This window comes from Perca flavescens, chromosome 6 (genome assembly GCF_004354835.1).
Source record: "Perca flavescens isolate YP-PL-M2 chromosome 6, PFLA_1.0, whole genome shotgun sequence".
Taxonomy (NCBI): Eukaryota; Metazoa; Chordata; class Actinopteri; order Perciformes; family Percidae; genus Perca; species Perca flavescens.
In genome coordinates, this window is record NC_041336.1 from 24,120,448 (window position 1) to 24,141,132 (window position 20,685).

At 41.3% G+C, this 20,685-nt stretch overlaps 1 protein-coding gene across 2 annotated transcripts in view; it reads right to left on the reverse strand.

Annotated features, from left to right (window-relative positions):
• The window catches only part of LOC114556872 (F-actin-uncapping protein LRRC16A), an 86,747-nt gene that overhangs the window by 18,738 nt on the left and 47,324 nt on the right, over positions 1-20,685 (reverse strand). For both annotated transcript variants that reach the window (XM_028579968.1, XM_028579967.1), the window contains exons 10-20: positions 17,399-17,487; positions 16,892-16,986; positions 16,284-16,370; positions 14,540-14,643; positions 13,601-13,678; positions 11,478-11,554; positions 10,160-10,264; positions 8,762-8,831; positions 3,098-3,179; positions 2,892-2,991; positions 2,028-2,082 (exon numbers count right to left, since the gene is read on the reverse strand). In XM_028579968.1, the coding sequence (XP_028435769.1) occupies positions 2,028-2,082; positions 2,892-2,991; positions 3,098-3,179; positions 8,762-8,831; positions 10,160-10,264; positions 11,478-11,554; positions 13,601-13,678; positions 14,540-14,643; positions 16,284-16,370; positions 16,892-16,986; positions 17,399-17,487 (942 nt within the window). The remainder of the gene's footprint in view (positions 1-2,027; positions 2,083-2,891; positions 2,992-3,097; positions 3,180-8,761; positions 8,832-10,159; positions 10,265-11,477; positions 11,555-13,600; positions 13,679-14,539; positions 14,644-16,283; positions 16,371-16,891; positions 16,987-17,398; positions 17,488-20,685) is intronic.

Below are 20,685 nucleotides of genomic sequence, written 5' to 3' on the forward strand. Positions count from 1 at the left end.
CAGAAAAAGGGAAGTATATAATGGTAACATCTGTATGTTTTGCTGACAAAAGTAATTTTAAGTCCTGTCCCTTCCAATGGCTAAGGCAAATGACTTTCAGGGCCTCGGATTCTCAGCCTTTATTAATACTCAAATTGTGAAATCATTACCCTGTGTACGCATACAAGCCTTGTTTAATAAAACCATCTTTATCATATATTATCTTAGCTTAGAATAAAAACAAACAAACAAGGAAACCGCTAACCTGGCTATGTCCAATTGTAATTAAGCAGCCTCACAGTATCTTTTAAGTGTGAAACTAGTGTGAAACTAATTGTTCCCAGTCTCATCCTCACCATGTGGTTTACAGGTAACCAGCTGAGCAGAAAGATACTAGTTCAAGACATAGTCCAGGTGTTGGAAGGCAGATTTGGTTCCCTTTGGTCAGAGCAAGGCTAGCTGTTTACATTGGTATCCAGTCATCACTAAGCTCTTTCTGCACAAATATAAGAGTGATATCAATATTTTCTGAAACACGGTGTATCTGTTTATATTCAGGCAGCCGTGCGGTATCTGAGATCTATCTGTCTGGACTCAGGCCAGGACACAGAAACACAACAGGGTGCTGCCTGGAGTTGTTATTTTGTGTGTTATAATTATTCTGTGTTCCTGGTTATACACAGGCGAAAGAGGAAAAATGTGCTGCTGAACAAAATTTGAAATTTTTATCACTACAGGCCTTCACTTATCTGTGTTTGCACGTCAGCTCTGGTTGAAAGATACCCAAGAGAGTGGTTACACACTTGTCTTTCTCCAACACACACATAGCGAGACAGGATAAAATGCACACTCTAAACACATGCGTGGCGCACACATTACATCCTTGATCCATAGAAATCCATGCACCACAGCTACTTTCATCAACAAACCCTTCTATGAGATCATCTCTTATCTAAGCTACAAAAGAACTATATTATCTGCTATTTTTACTTCCTACCTTTTGTTTTTATTCCTTATTATCCACCCCTAATGAACATCCTCTGACCTACAACCCTTAACCTCTGCATATCACTTTTTCAATACCCATCCATTAAGTTTCTCCCTCCTTTCCTTCTCTTTCTGATCCCACCTGCACAGCCAGATAACCAGCTCATTCACACACAGACACAGAGAGAGAGAGAGAGAGAGAGAGAGAGAGAGAGAGAGAGAGAGAGAGAGAGAGAGAGAGCAAGAGAGAGAAAAAGAGAGAGACTGATCCAGCACAGAGCGGCTCAAAAGGACCATCAATCTAGCACATTCGCCTCTGTGGCAGACAAAAAAGGGCAGACACCGGGGCAAAATCTGTTACAGCTCCCATGATGGAGAGAGAGATAAAAAAAAAAATAATGAGTGTGAGGGATTGAGAGACAGAAAGTAGGGGGGGCAGCTAGAAGCTGGAGAAGATGCCTTTATTTCATGCAGGTTTTCTGAGCAAAGAAAGAAAACTATAGCTTCCCCTTCCCTGTAATATCTAGATAATTCCCCCTTCAGAAATCCAGTGGATGGAGGGAGTGTAGAAGCTAAGCTATCATCTCTGGTTCATTTATACATTCTGAATTGAGATGGTGCTTAATAGCAGTCAGTGATATGTAAAGTAAAAAAAGTCTTGTCAGTTTTTGTCAGTTTTAAATGCTTGGATCATAATCCTGTGAGACGTTTCCATGATGTACTGTACTTGTACTGCTGTACTTGTACTGCTGTATGCACCAGACCCTTTATAGGAGTGAAACAGCATGCATATTTCAGTACAGCTCTCACAGACCACATGGTTTCAGTTTAATGTGACACTTTATTGATCACTGTAGGGTAATTATATTCACACCACCCTGCGCAGGAGAGGTCAGAGGTCAGCTGTAGAGCAGCTGGTGGAGATTCAGTGATTTGCTTTAGCTGGATGCTGGCTGATAACAGGATTTGAAACTGAAGCATCTGTTTGGAGGACTGTCCCCGTCACCATTTATCTCTTGTCCCTCACAAAAGCCAGACAGAGAAGGAAATTAAAAACTCACCGACTCTTCTTCCTGAATCATGTGGACCAGGCTGTCCAACACTGGAGCAAGGTTTCTAAGTTAGGCAGAAGAAAGATATAGGTATAAATAAAATATATAGGACAATCTTTTAAAAACTGCATTGCACAGATTTTTCTGTATACTCAAGTATAGAAAAATCTACAGAATATACTCTTTCTAGATTATTATGTGCAATTCCATCTTGAATACAACATGTTGTAGATCTCTGGTCATCTTGATCCCCTCACTATGTACTTTGACTAAGTATGTAGTGGACAACAACAGTGCTCAGGGAGGAAGATAGAGATCAGTGCCATGTGGCATTTGTAAGATCAAACCCTGCCATCTATTTGACTCTATTGATTTCACGTTGGTGTGTAAATGGCATCTGACGGAGCAGTCTGTGGTCATCCACAACAGACACACTAAGGCACAACCAAACCAAACCCGGGGCTAACCCCTAAGATTTATGTTAGCCCTGTACTGTACCATGTCAGTTGTGCACAGCCCTGTATTGTATTATTATTATTTTTTTTTTTTTTACAATGTCTTTATTGATTTTTCATTGCACTCAGAAGTAGTACATTACAACTTTTGTTTAACAAGTCCCCCTCCCCCCTCCCCCTCCCGTCCCATCTCTTGTACTATAAGAGCTATAAAAAAACAAATTATATGACAGTATCGTACAGAATGTACAGAACAATGGTATCTTTAGCAAAGTTATGATATGATTCAATACAAAAAATAAATACAGGTTGCACCTTTGCTATCACCGTCCAAGAGATGCCTCAGTTCTTTCCCGTTCTGGGATCACACTTGACACTTGCTTAAATTTTAGGTATCCTGTCTGTACTGTATTCTTACTTGGACTTGATGTTGTTGAAGTTCTTGCCCAGAGACAGGTGTCTGATGGATCGGTTCTTGGACAACCACACCAGCAGGGTGGACAGGTCTGAGTCCAGGCCTGGAGGTAGAGAAAATGGTTAGAAAAAAATAAGGTTAACTGGTAACTTTATTTATTTATTTAACATGAGGTTAGGGTTAGGATTGAAAAGTTCAAGTTATCTCACCGTTGTCAGAGATGTCTAGGCTGGAGATGTTTGGGATCTCTGCAATGCAACCTTCAAGGATCTGAGAACCTCCTGATCGCAACTGGGAAGACAGGGGGGCAGATTTGAAACACACAGGCACAGATCCAATCACACACACACAGACACACACACACACACACACACACACACACACACACACAAGAAGACACACACACACACAAAGTATGTGTGACACAATGTAGAATATGGCCTGTTGGATTACTAAATATCAGATCTTTGTCTTCTAAAGCAGTACTCGTAAATGAATTGATATCTGATAATCAAATTGATCTATTCTGTCTTACTGAAACCTGGCTGGGCCATGAAGAATATGTTAGTCTAAATGAAGCCACCCCTCCCAGTCATATTAATACTCAAATTCCTAGAGGCTTAGGCCGAGGAGGGGGAGTTGCAGCCATATTTGATTCAAGCCTGTTAATTAACCCTAAACCCAAACTAAATTATAACTCTTTTGAAAGCCTTGTTCTTAATCTTCAACATCCAACACGGAAATCAGTACAGCCAATTATATTTGTTGTTGTCTACCGAGCTCCAGGTCCGTATTTTGAATTTTTATCTGAATTCTCAGAGTTTTTATCATGTGTAGTCCTTAAATCAGACAAAGTACTTATTGTTGGTGATTTTAATATCCATGTGGACGTTGACAGCAATAGCCTTACTACTGCTTTCAACTCATTACTGGATTCAATCGGTTTCAGTCAGAGTGTGCACAAGGCGACGCACTGTTTTAACCACACCCTCGACCTTGTGCTGGCATATGGTATTGAAATTGAGGATTTAATAATATTTCCAGCAGAATCTGGTATTATCAGATCATTTTTAATTACTTTTGAATTCTTGCTACCTGACCATACTAAACCAGATAGCAGCTTCTACACTAGATGCCTATCTGACAGTGCTATAGCTAAATTTAAGGAAAATATTCCTACAGCATTCCAGTCTATGTCTTGCCTTAACATAACAGAGGACCTCTATGTTAACCTCAGTCCCTCTCAAATTGATACATTTGTAGACGGTGCTACGACTTGCCCACGGACGACCTTAGACTCTGTCGCTCCTCTCAAAAAGAAGACGATAAAGCAAAAAAATTAGCTCCTTGGTATAACTCCCAAACTCGCAAATTAAAACAAATCTCACGAAACATCGAAAGTAAGTGGCGCTCCACCAAAGTGGAGGAATCCCGTTTGAATGGCAAGACAGTCTGAAAACCTATAGGAAGGCCCTAAGAAAGGCCAGATCAGACTATTACTCATCATTAATAGAAGAAAACAAGAACAACCCAAGGTTTTTCTTTTCAGCACTGTAGCCAGGCTGACAGATAGCCACAGCTCTACTGAGCCATCTATTCCTCTAGCTCTGAGTAGTGATGACTTCATGAGCTTCTTTAATGATAAAATTATAACAATTAGAGATAAAATTCAACACCTTTTGCCCTTAACTTCTAACAGTTCATCTTTAAATGCAGGACCGCTAGAAAGAACGACGACTCCCGACATATACTTGGACTGCTTTTATCCTATAGACCTTCAACAATTAATGTTAAAGATATCCTCAGCTAAGCCGTCTACCTGTCTCTTAGACCCCATCCCAACGAGGCTACTCAAAGAAGCGTTACCCGTGGTAAACACTTCATTATTAGATATGATCAACATGTCCTTACTAACAGGTTATGTACCGCAGTCATTTAAAATTGCTGTGATAAAACCTCTTCTGAAAAAAACCCACCCTAGACCCTGAGGTCTTAGCAAACTATAGACCTATATCTAACCTTCCCTTTCTATCCAAGATCCTTGAGAAGGTGGTTGCTAATCAGTTATGTGATTTTCTACATAGCAACAGTCTATTTGATGATTTTCAATCAGGATTTAGAAAGAATCATAGCACAGAGACGGCACTGGTGAAAATTACTAACGACCTTCTAACTGCTGCAGACAAAGGACTTGTCTCCATTCTTGTTCTACTAGATCTTAGTGCTGCATTTGACACTATTGACCATACTATCCTGTTACAGAGACTGGAACACTTAGTTGGCATTAAAGGAATCGCACTAAGCTGGTTTAAGTCCTATTTCTCTGAACGATCCCAGTTTGTTAATGTTAATGATAAACCCTCCAAGCACGCTAAAGTTAGCCATGGCGTTCCTCAAGGCTCAGTGCTTGGACCAATTCTATTTTCCTTATATATGCTTCCTCTAGGTAATATTATTAGGAAACACTCGATTAACTATCACTGTTACGCAGACGATACCCAATTATATCTGTCAATTAAGCCAGATGAAAGTGGTCAGTTAGCAAGACTTCAAACGTGTATTGAGGATATAAAATCCTGGATGACCCACAATTTCCTGATGTTAAACTCAGACAAAACTGAAGTTATTGTGATAGGACCAACGCACCGAACTTCGTTTTCGAAAGATATAGTTACTCTGGATGGTATTACCCTGGCCTCCAGCACTACTGTCAGAAATCTAGGAGTTATTTTTGATCAGGATATATCCTTCAACGCCCACTTAAAACAAACCTCAAGAATATCCTTTTTCCATCTTCGTAACATTGCCAAAATTAGGAATATCCTGTCTCAAAACGATGCTGAAAAACTAGTCCATGCATTCGTTACTTCTAGACTAGATTACTGCAATTCCTTATTATCAGGTTGCCCAAATAAGTCCATTAAGACTCTCCAACTGATCCAGAATGCTGCAGCACGTGTTCTGACGAGAACTAAGAGAAGAGATCATATTTCTCCTGTATTAGCTTCTCTGCATTGGCTTCCAGTGAAATATAGGATTGAATTTAAAATCCTCCTCCTGACTTACAAAGCTCTAAATGGTCAAGCACCATCATACTTAGAAGAGCTCATAGTACCTTATTGTCCCACTAGAGCACTGCGCCCCAGAATGCGGGGCTACTTATGGTTCCTAGAGTCTCTGGAAGTAGACTGGGGGCCAGGGCCTTCAGCTATCAGGCTCCAGTATTATGGAACCAGCTCCCAGTCGGGCTTCGAGAGGCAGACACCGTTACCACATTTAGGAGTAAACTGAAAACCCTCCTCTTTGATAAAGCTTATAGTTAGGGGACGAGGAGTTGAAGCGTCCACCTAACCCGCCCACTGCTTCTCCTCGTAGTCATCAGTTTTTTTCTATACTGTATAATTAATAATCGAGCGAGAGTAGAGGAGGCGGTCCAGTACAGCCCGACCGGTTGGGGGGGAGTTGTAGCCCGACCAGGCACCTCTCTTTAACCTGCCTCTCTTAAGTTATGCTATTACAATTCTAGACTGCCGGGAGGCTGTTCCTCCCTAAGACACACTGAGCTGCTCTCTCATCTCTACTTGTTACTTTTGTATGCATCCTGTCCCAGAAATGCTTGTTACTAATCTAGCTCTGGGGAGTTTACTCCCCGGAGTCCTTATGTTTCTTCTTCGCAGAGCTATGCTCTGCGATTCTCTGCATTTCCCGGCTGCATCCTGCTGCGTCCTGCTGCATCCGCAGCCTCCCCGTGCTCTGCAGCGCCACGTTACATCCCGCAACGCCCTGCTGTGATGTTCATACGCACAGAGTAGTCAGGATCCGGTATAGGAGACTGCACTACTCAGTATGACACGATGTGCCCTGCTATGACATGAACTTCCACGATAACCTTCAAAGTCAATGTGACTTCTAATGTGACTGTTATCACCACTGTTCATCACGCCCCCAACCGGCCCGTCAGACACCGCCTACCAAGAGTCTGGGTCTGCCGAGGTTTCTTCCTAAAAGGGAGTTTTTTCTTGCCACTGTCGCAATAGCCACTGCTAATGCTTGCTCTTGAGGGAATTACTGTAATTGTTGGGCTTTTGGAATTTATAGAGTGTGGTCTAGACCTACTCTATCTGTAAAGTGTCTCGAGATAACTTTTGTTATGATTTGATACTATAAATAAAATTGAATTGAATTGAATTGAATTCATCTAATAACAGTACATGTAACTAGAACTTTGAATACATGACTCCTTAACTGGAATAAGACAGCTTTGGAGAACACTCCACCATGAATGCAAAATGTCACAGTGCTTTCACAAAGGCTTGCACTGTGGAAATGTTTGAACAAATACTGTGAAAACAACAAAGCAAATGGTTCGATACAAAAACATCTGCATAGGTGAAACAAGCATTCGGTTTCAAAGCACAGACAACTAATAATCGATGACTAAGTTAAAATGACTAACATGGTGATGGAAAATGACCATACAGTCAATGAAAATGACACACAACTTCAAACACCACATGTCATCCAGAATAGTAATATGGACCCCCGGGAAGAATAAGATCAGCAGAAAATAAAGCATCTGCCAAAACAGACGTGCAAATAAAAAATGGAATGAGATGTTAATTATTAAGAATGAGCACATTGGTACTTACACAATGGCCAAGCTTACAGAAGCATTAGGGGGAGAGAACAGCAACTTAGAGCCAAGCCAACAATTACCAGCAACAAAAAACACAGATGCTTAATGATCATACTTCTGTCTTCACCAATGACACAGACACACACACATAGTTGCACAAACACACTCAACAAGAGTCACAGTACATACATACACAGTCCTTATTTTGCATGCTGTCAGCCCACTCAAAGCGCAGTTTTGGGCTGCCGCCACCAAACGGTTCATTAAGACCTCAAAAAAGGATGGAACATATCATTTCCCCGCAGCTTCAGTTGGGGAAGACTTGTATGGGAATCTACAATTGGATTTCCTGTGTAATTTTCATTCATGTGTTATCTTTAGCAATCCCATTGAATCTGCAGCAAGCTGTCTTTTTCTATTCCAGCAGGAGAGTAGATGAAGGCGAGGAGCCGGTGCGTGTGGGTGGGTGAGAGTTGTGATGAAACAATTAGGGACGGAAACTAAGCCCCCTTCCTCCCCCTCTGTTCATCTCTTCCCCTCCACCCCCGCCTGCTTTCTGCCAAGTATGCCATTATACAGCCTCTTAACAGTTTCACTGGCCTGTCAAATGGTTTTGGAGTGGATCCTATAAAGCTGATTGCATTGGATGAGTGTTACCTCCAAACTATTAAAAACCTCACTCTCCAAACTTGAGCGGACAACGGCACTTACACAAATGCTGCTGCTAATATGAGTCACAGAAAGAATAAAGGAATACAATTAAGAAAACAAAACCAATGCCCCCCAAAAATCCACCAGTTGCAGTCTTTTGATAAACACACAGCATTGTGCTTTAACAGTGTTCCCTACTTACTTAGCATATTTACCAGCATTATCATCAACATCCCTGTGCCTATGCATTTAATGTAACTACAGCTGTGGGATCTAGTTCTACTCTCCTCTGCAAAAACACTGTTGTCAGTGCATTTGGTTATACATTTAATTGCTTCACTTTATTGTGAAGCACTTTGTGATTTTTATCTGTGAAAGGTGCTATATAAATACATTTTACTTACTTTTACTTACTTACTTAACACTCTTTATTCATCTGTAATGGTTGTTAGGTGCTTCAGCTCTATGCTACATTAAGATTTGATTTCAGTGCAGCCACGAGGAAATTATCCCTAACGAGCCATGCACAAATGAACAAATTGTAGAAGACTTTAAATAAAACGATTTATGAGGGGAAATGACTTACCTCACAGCAGCTGAGGTCGAGAGACACCTCCTTCAGATTGAGATTACTGGCCAGGCCAAGCAGGAGAGCTCTAAAAGAATGTACACACAAAAACAAAAATGCAGTTAAAAAATAAAAAGAATTAAAGAATCAAATAATTAAATCATTTTAAAAAGGTATTAGGAGATAGATTTTGATTCCTGAAAGTGTTTCATTGTGTAACTAAATGTTAGTAGACTGAGCATTCATCCAGGCTTCCCTACACAGGTTATACATTTTGTTAGATTAGTTTTTTTCCACTGTCAAGATCCAAACTTTAACGGGGTGATAGAATGATTATATAGGGTATTTCACACTGTTCCTTAAGGTCTCCAAATAGGGTATGTAACATTGATTGGGCTGAAAATGGCCCGGGTGCTGTTCTATGCGCCCTAATGCAACCCTTTGAAATAGCCCTAGAATGAAACGAGAGGTTTTCTCCCTTTTATGGTATGCTCATGAATATTTAGATGAGCTGCGTGCTGATTGGTTGGTTTACAACGAGCGAAGCTGGAGACATAAGGTGGCAGCTCGCGGTGCTCTGTACCCAGCGCACAGTCACCTTTTCTGAGGTAACTAGACCACCAACTACCGCTGACCTGACAGAGCTCCACAACCGGCAGCTCATGGTGCTCTGTAACCAGTGCACAGTCACCTATGCTGGGGTAACTGAACCACCAACTACCGCTTACCTGGAGCACCACGACTGGCAGCTTGAGATGAAATGTGAAAAGTGTCAGCATTCCCTGTACAGCCTGGAACACTGCATTTACGACCGTGGTTCATTATCAATATCTTTGAAAAACTTCCAAACTTTCTTCTTTGTAATTCCTGTGAAAGTACACAGAGCAGCGCGCATCTAAACTAGTGTCTGAGATCTACGCTGTATAAGGTACAATAAGGTACAGCCACCGAGTTGACGTCAACTATTAGCTTTGTTGGGATTCACCCGTTTTCAGCGGCAGTTTCAAATTGTGAGATCTGCATAGGAATGGGATATCAATGGGACTTTGAGGTTTTCTGTATGCCCATTTTACCCACTGAACTGTCGTTATTCAACTATGACAAGGTAAACTCGGTTTTGCATTCCATCACCCCTTTAAATATAAAAAATACAACTTTTAGTAAAAAAAAACATTAAACTGCAGTGCCCCAGTTAGGGCAGATAGAGCTGCAGCAGCTGTCCTCTAATGCAGCTCCTCACTGTGATATAGGCTGACAAGACAAGTTTGTGCTGACTGTACCTTAAAGTCAAAAAATTTAAAGCTTTAAATGGTGATACAGGTAATAAAGGAAGATGAAAAACAAAATGTACAGTCACAGAGAATGTGGGGCAGAAGCTCCTCAGACACATTAAATGTGAATGAATCGTTCTCTCACTTGAGGGCCTCTGGCGGCAGCTTGGTCCCTGACACATTGATGGACCTCAGAGACATGGCGCTGCTGAAGAAGTGCTTAAACGACGGAGGCACCTCTTTGCCTTTCCTACAGAAACAAAAAGAGAGCAGGACATAAAATAATGCCGGACAGATACACCAATGACTTGACACTTTCAAGCTCTTCTGATCCAACACCATATACAGCTCAATGATGACCTGAGTTCAGGCCAGCAGTAAGCTTTTAGTACACTTGCCATATCCTAAAAGCCTGTGACCCAGTTTAGTTGTTATCTCCTCTTGAAGAAACAGTTTCAGCTCCACAAAACAAAGTCTCCATTCCCTTTATTTCCTTCCACTTCAACTGCAAAACAAAAGTTGATAGTGCAGTTGCTGTTTCAGCGCCAACCCTCTGAAATCATCTTCCCCAATTATCAGATTTGCTGAAACTTCGGACTCTTTTTTAGCAGCTTTTAAAAACCCATTCTCTCATTGTGCTGCGTTTTTATTTTAAAATATGTGTGTAATTGTGAAACACTTAGTAACTGTGTGTTAAAAAGTGCTATATAAATGAAGGTTTACTCACTTAGTACACTTATGTTCTCTCCTCCTCTCCCCATGCCTCCTCCTCTCTCTCACCTTTCCTCTGCTAATCTTCCCTCTCCCCCCCCCAACCCCACCCCCCACCACCACCACCACCATCATCTGCTGCCCTCTCCCCTTGATGAGGTCCTCAACTCCCCTAGAGGCACACTGCAACAAGATAATAAAGAGAACAAAAACTCCACCCACCGCCCATCTGTTACACATTCACACACATATGCAGGCACTCCAATTTGAACACACTCGAATCATGCACATTTACAAACCCGATCGAATCATGTTCCAACCAAATGTAATCATGTCTGTAATGGCACTTTGTAACCAGCAGGTGTCGCACATCAACATACAGACAGTATGGCTAAAAGCAGCTACTGTAACAAGTCATTTCAGGTCAAATCTGCCTCTTAAGACAAAACGACACTTTGATGTAGACAGTACTATATTAAGATGGGAAGGAGACCCACAAAAAAGCCTCAGTGGGGTTCTGGGGCCATTTTCCACATGAAAAATGTGCACATGATGGAGGACAACATACAGGAGATCTCAGACCTGTTTCATATATGCAACTCAATATCGACATTGCATTTAGGCCCTGATTTTGAAAAAAGATGCAGGTGGCAGTTGGGGATGCCTTTGGATGTCATCTCAACCTTCAAGCTACAGCATCAAATTCATTTATTTTCCTCTTTCACTGTTAGCACCACCCAGATGGCTCTTACCTGTGAGGGAAGATGCTCTTTGACACGTTAAGAACAGAGAGGTATTCGACCGAGCCTCGCAGCAGAGCTGAGCAAACCTGGAAGACACACAATATATCACCATAACATCTGAGCTGAAGTATTATTAGGGGTCCAAGCCCGAGGGGGCTGGGAACCGCGTTCACACAGCAGGGCTGTGGAACCCTATTGTTTTTCTAAGGATTATTATTTTCCATCATCATCATCATCATTTCTGCCGAAAACTCCCACTACAACCTAAACCGTACATGGTGGGGGGTGCCATTTTCAGGACTGGTCCAAAACTCCGAAAGGACCTCAGGCCGCAACAATTGACCCACTTCCACCACTAGGTGGCGCTTTAGCAGAAAAAAAATCCACGCGTTCCCTGGATCCAACTGAATAGCCTGTTATAGGCCACGCCCATTTCTGCCTAGACTTTAATGCGTGAAAAAGCGCGATTTATCAAAAACCTACTTTTTCAATCTCCTCCTAGACCGTGTGAGCGACCTGCACGAAACTTGGCACGTAGCATCTCCAGACCGACCTGACAAAAATGTATCAAAAGAATTTTTATAGGATAAAAATTGTGCATATTACGCAAAAAACAAATTTGTTTGCTAACTATGAGAACACTAACTTTGCCATATCTCGGCCAAAATAACTGCTACCAACGCAAAACTTTAGATTCTTGTTTGCCATGACCCTCTGGAGGTGCCCAACATTTTATGAAAATTGGCCACTAGGGGGTGCTACAAGTACAACAAGTTTATATCTCATGAATGGCTCATCCGATTTTTATTTGGAGGGTACCATCTAGGGCCACTCCTGAGGCCACCCCTACAGTAGGGTACTGAATGGTCAAAGTGGGCATGGCCTATGGGACCCACATTTGGATTCACCACTTACACTCATGTGAGCAACTTCAAATTTACAGGGTAGATGTACAATGGTTCATGGACCTCACATACCAGCTGAAGCTGAATCACATGATGTAGGACACGCCCCTTTCTGCTAAGAAGTTTTTTTTCGCAATATCACGCAATGCGCTAAACCAACTTTTTCGAACTCATCCTAGGCTGTGCGACCGATCTGCACCACACCTGGTAGGTAGCACCTCCAGATGGACCTGACCAAAATTTATTAAAATAATTTTGCTACGTTAAAGTATGCGCATTTGACGCCCAAACTAAATTTCCTAGCTAGCTACCGAACACAAACTTTATAATATGTCGGCTAAATGAAATGCTATCAGCAAAAACCTTGAGATTATTGTTCAACATCCCACTGCAATGCTCTGTACCAAATTTGGTGAAGATCAGCCTTTAGGGTGCGCTATAATCAATGATGATGTGTTTTGGCCAATAACTGAATGCATGCAAATGGCCTCAATATTTCCCAACGTTTGCCTCCCCACAGTCACGCTTTGGGTCCCGCTTTGGGTCCCGCTTTGGGTCCCGCTTTGGGTCCCGCTTTGGGTCCCGCTTTCGCATGTTCTCCCCGGGGGCGACTGGCGTCGGGGGCCACTGGCGTCGGGAGGCTCGGACCCCGTCATAACTGCTTGCAGTTCTAGTTTCATTTGTTATGCTTTATTTGGAAAAGTGCCTTAATGAGTTCTGAACGTTGCACCTTCCAACCCTCACTCTTCTTGCCATTTTGTATATGACTCTTATAAAGAGCGAAGAGGAAAGCATTGCATCTGTGTTGTGTGTTTAGAAGTGTGTAAATGTATTTATATGTGGCTGTACGTGTGAGAGACAGAATATGATTTAGGAGCTAATCAATGTGTTCAGTGACAGGCTGACAGCTGGCTACATCTTAGACTAATCAATAAGCTGTATTTGGCTCTCAGACCCACATCAATACATCACATACGGTATTCAGATCGCTTCACAAGCAGCAGACCGCAACACAGATTGAGTGGGTGTGTACAATTGGATTGGACATTCCCTGTTACACCGATATCAATGGCTGGCACTTCATCTTACAATACAGAACAATGACGGACCACTCTAAATGCATCTTTGTTTACAGAAAGTAAATATCTTATTCTGTAGGTCCTGTTCAGTTAAAAATGTGTATCTTTTATTAGGCAGGGTATCATATCCATGTGCCTCCTGACTCACCTGGTCCAATGAGCAGTCGGTGTTGGAGAGGTCAAGGTTTGCCAGGCTGTTGCGTTGACCCAGGAAGTGGTAGAAATGCTAAATGTAAAGCAAAACATAACACACATTGTTACAAAAGAGAAGATGAGGCCTTATCTTCTGGAGAATATGTTAGCAGATCGATGTCTTGTTGACCATTGGTGAGAAAGGCTTTCTCCTGCCAAATGTATGTAGCTATTGTGAACTTCAATGAGGGTCTTTTATTTCATATTTTCTCTTTTATTATCCCACTATTACTTTCTCTCCAATTCATAGTTTTCCATCATTTCTGATTTCAAACTTTGTTATATTTCTTGGTAAGATGCAGGTCCTGGGGTCTCGCCGTCCCCATGAGGCTGCCAAGCAACTGGAGGGGGCTTGAGTAAATAAGTTAACTTTGGAGGCTACTGTAGCTGTTTCAAGTTCTAGTGCTAAGTTAAGCTAACCAGCTGCTAACACTAGCTTCATATTTACTGTACAGACATGAGAGTGGTATTGGTCGTTTCATGTAACTCTAGGCAAAAAAAAAGGGGTTAAGCGTGTTTTCCAAAAATGTCTGACTATTCCTTTAAAACAATCTTACATCTAAATCTTCAGTCACTGCAGCATTTTGGGACAACAGATGATACTAACTTCTGTGTCTGTATGTACAGTATCATGATTTTGTCCAGCTATAAATACAGTATATCACTGAAATGTGTGTGATTGTAACCCCGCAGTAGAGAGTTTCTCTCACATCTCTGTGTCTGTGCTCTAAACAGATGTTGAATTTACTGAGTCAATGCATCATGTCAATCATGATAGTGATATGCTAACCGATTTGTAACGGTCTGAAAATGCCTCCACACAACTGCAGCACTGCCCCGTTTCAATCAATTAAGTGTTGTTGCTACTAGCTCTTAAATGGATTAGTGTTTGTACCTGCATGTCGTCTCCTCGGAAGACATTCCCTGAGAGGTCCAAATGGACCAGGCTGCTGGAGATGGACGGGTTGGCACTCAATGACTGACAAAGGCTGTTCACCCCTACAAAACACACACACACACACACACACACACACACACACACACACACACACACACACACACACACACACACACACACACACACACACACACACACACACACACACACACACACACACACACACACACACACACACACACACACACACACACACACACACACACACACACACACACACACACACACACACAAATCTCCACTTGATGTTTTGACAGCATATTGAAGGAAATAGCAGAGGAAATGAGTAGTGGGTGAAGATAGAAAAGAAAGGGATCAAAATGTAGAGTGAATATATAGAAAGTCATGGCTGTGTAAATGTAATGCTACGTCGGTGACACACTATGTTGGATGAGGCATTCTTATTTTTATTATGCCACAAGAAAAGTGATTAAAATAATTATCGAAAGATAAAGCTAATGAAGTACTGCTCTAGTTCATATGATTCAAGAGACAGGAAATGTGTATGTATTTGGATGCATGGATTTCTACTGCAGTGTGCGCGTGAGATCGACATTTTCTGCGTACAACCAGTGACTCGTATCACATGGCTGACACACTGAACTAGCAGTAAATCAAGGTGTGACTGTCAAGTAAATGACTTGACAAAACTAGACAGCTGAGAAGAGATGAAAAAGGAGGAGTGATAAGGAAAAATTAGAGAAATACACAGAAATAATACAGAAGCTTTACAGTGACAACATTTATATTCAAGATGTTTGCAATTGATGCAGAGGTTTCAACATATTCAAGCTACATTCAAATAGAATTAAAATTCAAAATGATGGATTCGCTTTAGCTTCAACAAACAAGAACAGTGATAGAAAAGATAAAAATGCCTTCAATCCTCTACATTTGCTCTGAGCATTGGGGGCTTGTGGGGTTCGGATTATGGATTGGGCCTTAGGCTAGACGAGCAGGGCTCAGTTTAAGCAGCACAGCCCTCTCACTAACCCTACACTGTGAAATATGATAGCTCTTTATTGATTGCCTGAGAGCAGAGCATGTTTACCGAGGGTCCCTAAAGACAGAGCCTGGTGCGTTTACTTTGGGTGAGAACCAAGTAGACATTTCACCTCTAAGTGATTGTTGAAAGCGGCTACATTTAATCTAGAAATTATGACAAGAACGGCTACAAATCCCCAGCAGTTTTTTTGCAGAAAAGCAATCAGCCCCCTCATAGCATTTCATTAAAGGCCATTACTGCAGAAGGATTTTTCCATCGTGCCAAGACGTTACAGCTCTACTGACTAAAGAAAAGTGGTCCAGTAAGCAGGATGTATGCAAATAAAAACATGCATACACTTTACAGATGTAAAGAGCACACTGACCCATTACAATACATATTTTTCTTCCTCTCCCTCTCTTTCTCACAATAAAAATTCTCAGTCTAAATAGTGCAATAATTAAGTGTCATTAGCAACACAGTGGTAGGTGTGATCAGATTAGTGGAAGATGTGGATTGCACCTGATGGGGAGCCCATACAATTAAATTTAAACTGTGAATCCATCTGATCACAACGCAATATATGTATTATTTTTTTGTATTTTAATCATTCCAACCAAATCCATTTCAAAATTGCACATTATTTTATTTATCATCCACCTGTTTTAGGAACTGTATACAAAGCCAGCCACATACCTTTGGGTGATAATGAGGTTTTGGAGAAGTTTAAATGCTTGAGCCCCATATGAAGTTTGGCAAACTGAGCACCCAGGGAGGAGATACCTGCAGCCACGGAGAGGAAACAGCAAAGCAAGACATAGAGCCAAAATGTCAAAAACAAATATGGTATCGTTTTTGAGATAAAACACATTCAACATATCCTTGTGGTGAAGAACAAATAAGCCAGAGATCAGTAAACCCCAGAAATGTGTTGTATGTTTACATGCAACTGGCTGCATGTTTGGTGGAATGTATCCTGGATAGATAGACTGATCGGCCTAAGGATAGAGATGATGAAATATTAAATCTGTTGCACTCGCTGCACTGTAACAATGGAACCTTAACTATCATTATCATCATACTCTATATAACTTTATATATTATGTGGTATAGTATACAATGTATGAATGTCGCACATTTAAGATTTGACAAGTGCAATCTGAATGTTTTCAATATTTCACTTTGGTGGGAGAGTTACCTTCCATACTTGATATAGAAGAGCTGTTTAGAAAGAACAAAGTACAGCAGAGACTATAACAGACCAGAGATGAGTACATTAGACTACATTAGAGCAGATATCCTACCTCTGTCCTCCAGTGGATTGTTGGCAAGATTAATGGTGGTGAGTCCTGAGCTGGGGTTGTGGGCCAGGGCAGCAGCTAGCTTCTGGGCAAAATCCCTGTAGAGTGTGAAAGGGCTCTCGGTTATGTGTGTGTGACCAATGCACGTGTGCAACCTATCAAAAAGCTTTGGTAAAAAAATATCCTTTTCTTGCCATAGCAGAACAGCAGAGCAGAATAGAAGTGCAGTATTGCATTTTAATAAAGTTATGGGACTTGTAACAGACTTCTTTTTAAAGGGCAAACATTCATGCAACAGGGTCAAAGCTCTAAAAAACTTGGATCCAACATTTCTCACACACAGTTTGTAACACAGGATTTCTGCTAAAAATGTGTAGTCTCCTTTGATTACACTTGAGTAATTTTCTCACACTTGACCAAGTTCAGTCAGTAGTAGTCTATTTATTAACTCATAATGAAGTAACATGTAAAATTGGTGGGGTGCCCGTTTAATAGATTGCATAATCTCACGTTTTGAGTCCTGCGTTGTCCAAAACCAACTCTTCTAGTCGATTTGAGCGAGACACTACCCGAAGAATCTGCTCGCACACATCTGCAGACTGAAGACACACACGTACATGTACACAACACATCGCAGTGAGTATAATTTAAACAAGACTGAAAAAACATCTGTAAATGTACATGTGTTAGTGCTCGATAAAACAGTAATAGTAAGTAAGTTATATGAAAAGTGAGAAATATAATGTTACATATTATGAGTCTCATGCTCACAGCAGTACAGTAGATCTTAGCTCACTGATCCGTTAATCAAAAACATAAACAATATACTAATTAACTGATCCAGCTCCGAGGCTTAAAATAGACTTTTATCAAGCAAAGCTTAGATTGAAACATTACAAACATTATAAGAATAACACAGACATCTTTGGGGTACATGATTCCAGCAAGTGTTCTTGTGCAAAATGCTGCAAAGCTACTCTGGAAAGTAGTTCATTTATGCTGATTAAAGCTGCACTGCAGAACGTAAAAAAACAAAAAACAGCATACTAGTAAATTCTGTCTCTTCTGCTTAAAAACCATTAATGCGTAACAAGGAGAGACTGGGGACAGCAGACTTTAGACACTTCAGAGAAAGAAAAGTTTTCTCGCTTCTGTGGTCTTCACATTGCAGGATAGAGAGTCGGGGGAGCAAAGGCACTCATATATATATAGACGTAATTAAAAATTCAACAGTTGGACGTCTGTGCCCTACCTAGATGTTCACTGAACCAGTTCACTGTGTGCTGTGTCATACTCAAACATGTAGACAAACACAAATCCTGTTTGCCTTACTGCAGTAATTGAACATTTTCTACACTAATTATCTGCATTGATTCATAACACAAACATTTTCCATCATAGAAACACAACTTTATTGGACCATTGTTGGTTGTTATTCATGATAATTGACATTCATGCTATAAGGGCCTGCTTTTCTCAGCCAGCAGCAACAGTGTAGCCAAAACACTGGTGACTTTGTCCCACACTGTTATCTACAGTGAGGGGGAGAGAACAAGGGGAGGGAAGGAGAGAGGGGTAATGGAGAGACAACGAGACTGTTGTTCACATGTTTACTCTGTGAAACTGAGTATTACAGAAGAGGAATAAGAATGATAGAGGGCAGCAAAAGGATGACACAATACAGAAAAAGGAGATATGAGGGTAGTGAGGGATGAAATCGAGAAAAGGAGGAGGAGAGAGGAGACGGTCATAGCATACTGTAGCAGAGAGAGAGTGAGCATACAAAGGAGCCTGTATTTTCACAATAAAACTGTTGGGGACAGCACAGTGACACTGTCAGCATGTGCACTGCACCATTTACCATCTATTAAATAAGAGCCTTGTCATGCTGTGCTGCTCTGACCCTACGTTCTGCTCAAATACATCACACACAGTCACACATGTGCACTCAAACACACGCTGTGTGATCATGAAGTAATCAGGGAGGCAAGTCCTCTTATCGCTGCTGTCCTCTCCTCTTCTTCTCCTCCTTTCTCATTTTTGGCTCAGCATCTTGATTAGACAACAAGACAAACAGCCTGATTGAACTGAGGATGAGCAGCATAATCCCTCGCTGTGATAGCCGGCTGTGTGTGTGTGTGTGTGTGTGTGTGTAAGAGAGTGAGAGAGAGAGAGTGTGTTTGTGTGGACATGTGTGTGTGTGTTGTATCCAGCCCACTGCACTGACTGCATAGATTCCTTCTCTGTTTGATTGAGAAGCATGTGTGTTTAATGTATCTCCCTCCCTCTCACTTTTGTCTTTTTCTTCCTGCTTTATGATCCACAGACGTTTCTTTTAGATACTCCTAATGCAACTGTACACAGTCACACAGATACAGTAGTTCAGGCTCGGTGTTGCCCTTGAGTTGAGCTTTTACATGCCAATAAATTTGGCAGGAACATCAACTGACCTTCTGGTAGAAAGGCTTCATTCTTTAAATCTAATCTCTCTTTCCTGATACCTTCTGACTCATTTCCTTATTTATCTGGCATCTTACCCATTCACTCTGTCCACTGACCTCTCCCACTGGCCTTTATGTTTCTGTCTCACTGCCCTTTTTGCGGTCATCACTCTCTCGTCCCTTTTTACATCTCGTTCTACTGTAAGTTGTTACTGTAAGTTGTTACTGTTTCCATTGGCACAGGATCAAAAATAACTCAAAATCACAATCCAAAGCACATCCTTTCACCCCTTGATTCTCCATTATCACTGTATAAACATTCACACAGATAAAACAATGGGAGAATAAGACTGAAGTTTCCTAAAAAAAAAAAAAAAAAACCCAAAGGAGTTTCTGCTGCATTAAACCGTGACCAAATACGCACACAAAATCGGCATCACAGTCCAAAACACAAGAAGTGGTATCTATTGCGAACATTGCCAAAAGAACATTTGAATAAACATGCACTGTAACCTTCCCAACACAGAAGCATTAGGGTCCATTATAATACACACTAATCTGGGATAGAAAGGACACACGTTGGTGCCCATGTGCCTGTGTGAGTATTTGAGCCTAAATATGCACATGGCGAAGTGAGGCGCAGGATTTTAAAATTCAATACAAAAGGAATTGTCTGTGACGGAGGCGTGAGATAATTGTTTGGACTGAGGAAGCTGCGTGTGGTAATTGGTGAGACTGAGCGAAGCCTTGAGACGGAGAGTTTGTAATGGAGTGCTGCAGGGGGGCAACAGCCTGAGACATTGAGCCCCTTTGTCTTGTTAGGATTATGAGTCTTATCACACAAGAACATTGGACTGATCCTCAGTCAACAGACAGGAGGGGAAGATGGAGGGAACAAAGGGGGAACATTTCTGTATAGGCAGATACAGATAAATAGTTAGGCAAAGGTAGAGTGAAAGACATGTAGTGTAGTAATTGCAGACACAGAGTGGATATATATGTTTCTTTATATAGGAAGAGACAGACATAACAGGGATATGAGGATGATAAGCATTAATAATAGGCAAATTGTAAAATTTAGGCTGCTTTTCGACCAACTTGTAACAGGATCCATCAGCCAACCAAGTTTCACTAAAACTAGATTTAGAAATGTTGACCTTTAATTACATGCCACTTTTAAATGGCCATAACGCAGTAATTAAATTCAAACTTTTGCTTTTCATTGGAGTTGGGATTACAGTATGCCAATTATCCTGTTATGCAGTAACCCTCTCATTCAACTATCAAAACTATCTTTAGACATGCTAGCAGTGTGGCTCTATGGATGGCAATGTCAGCCTGTAAGTCCATCCCAGT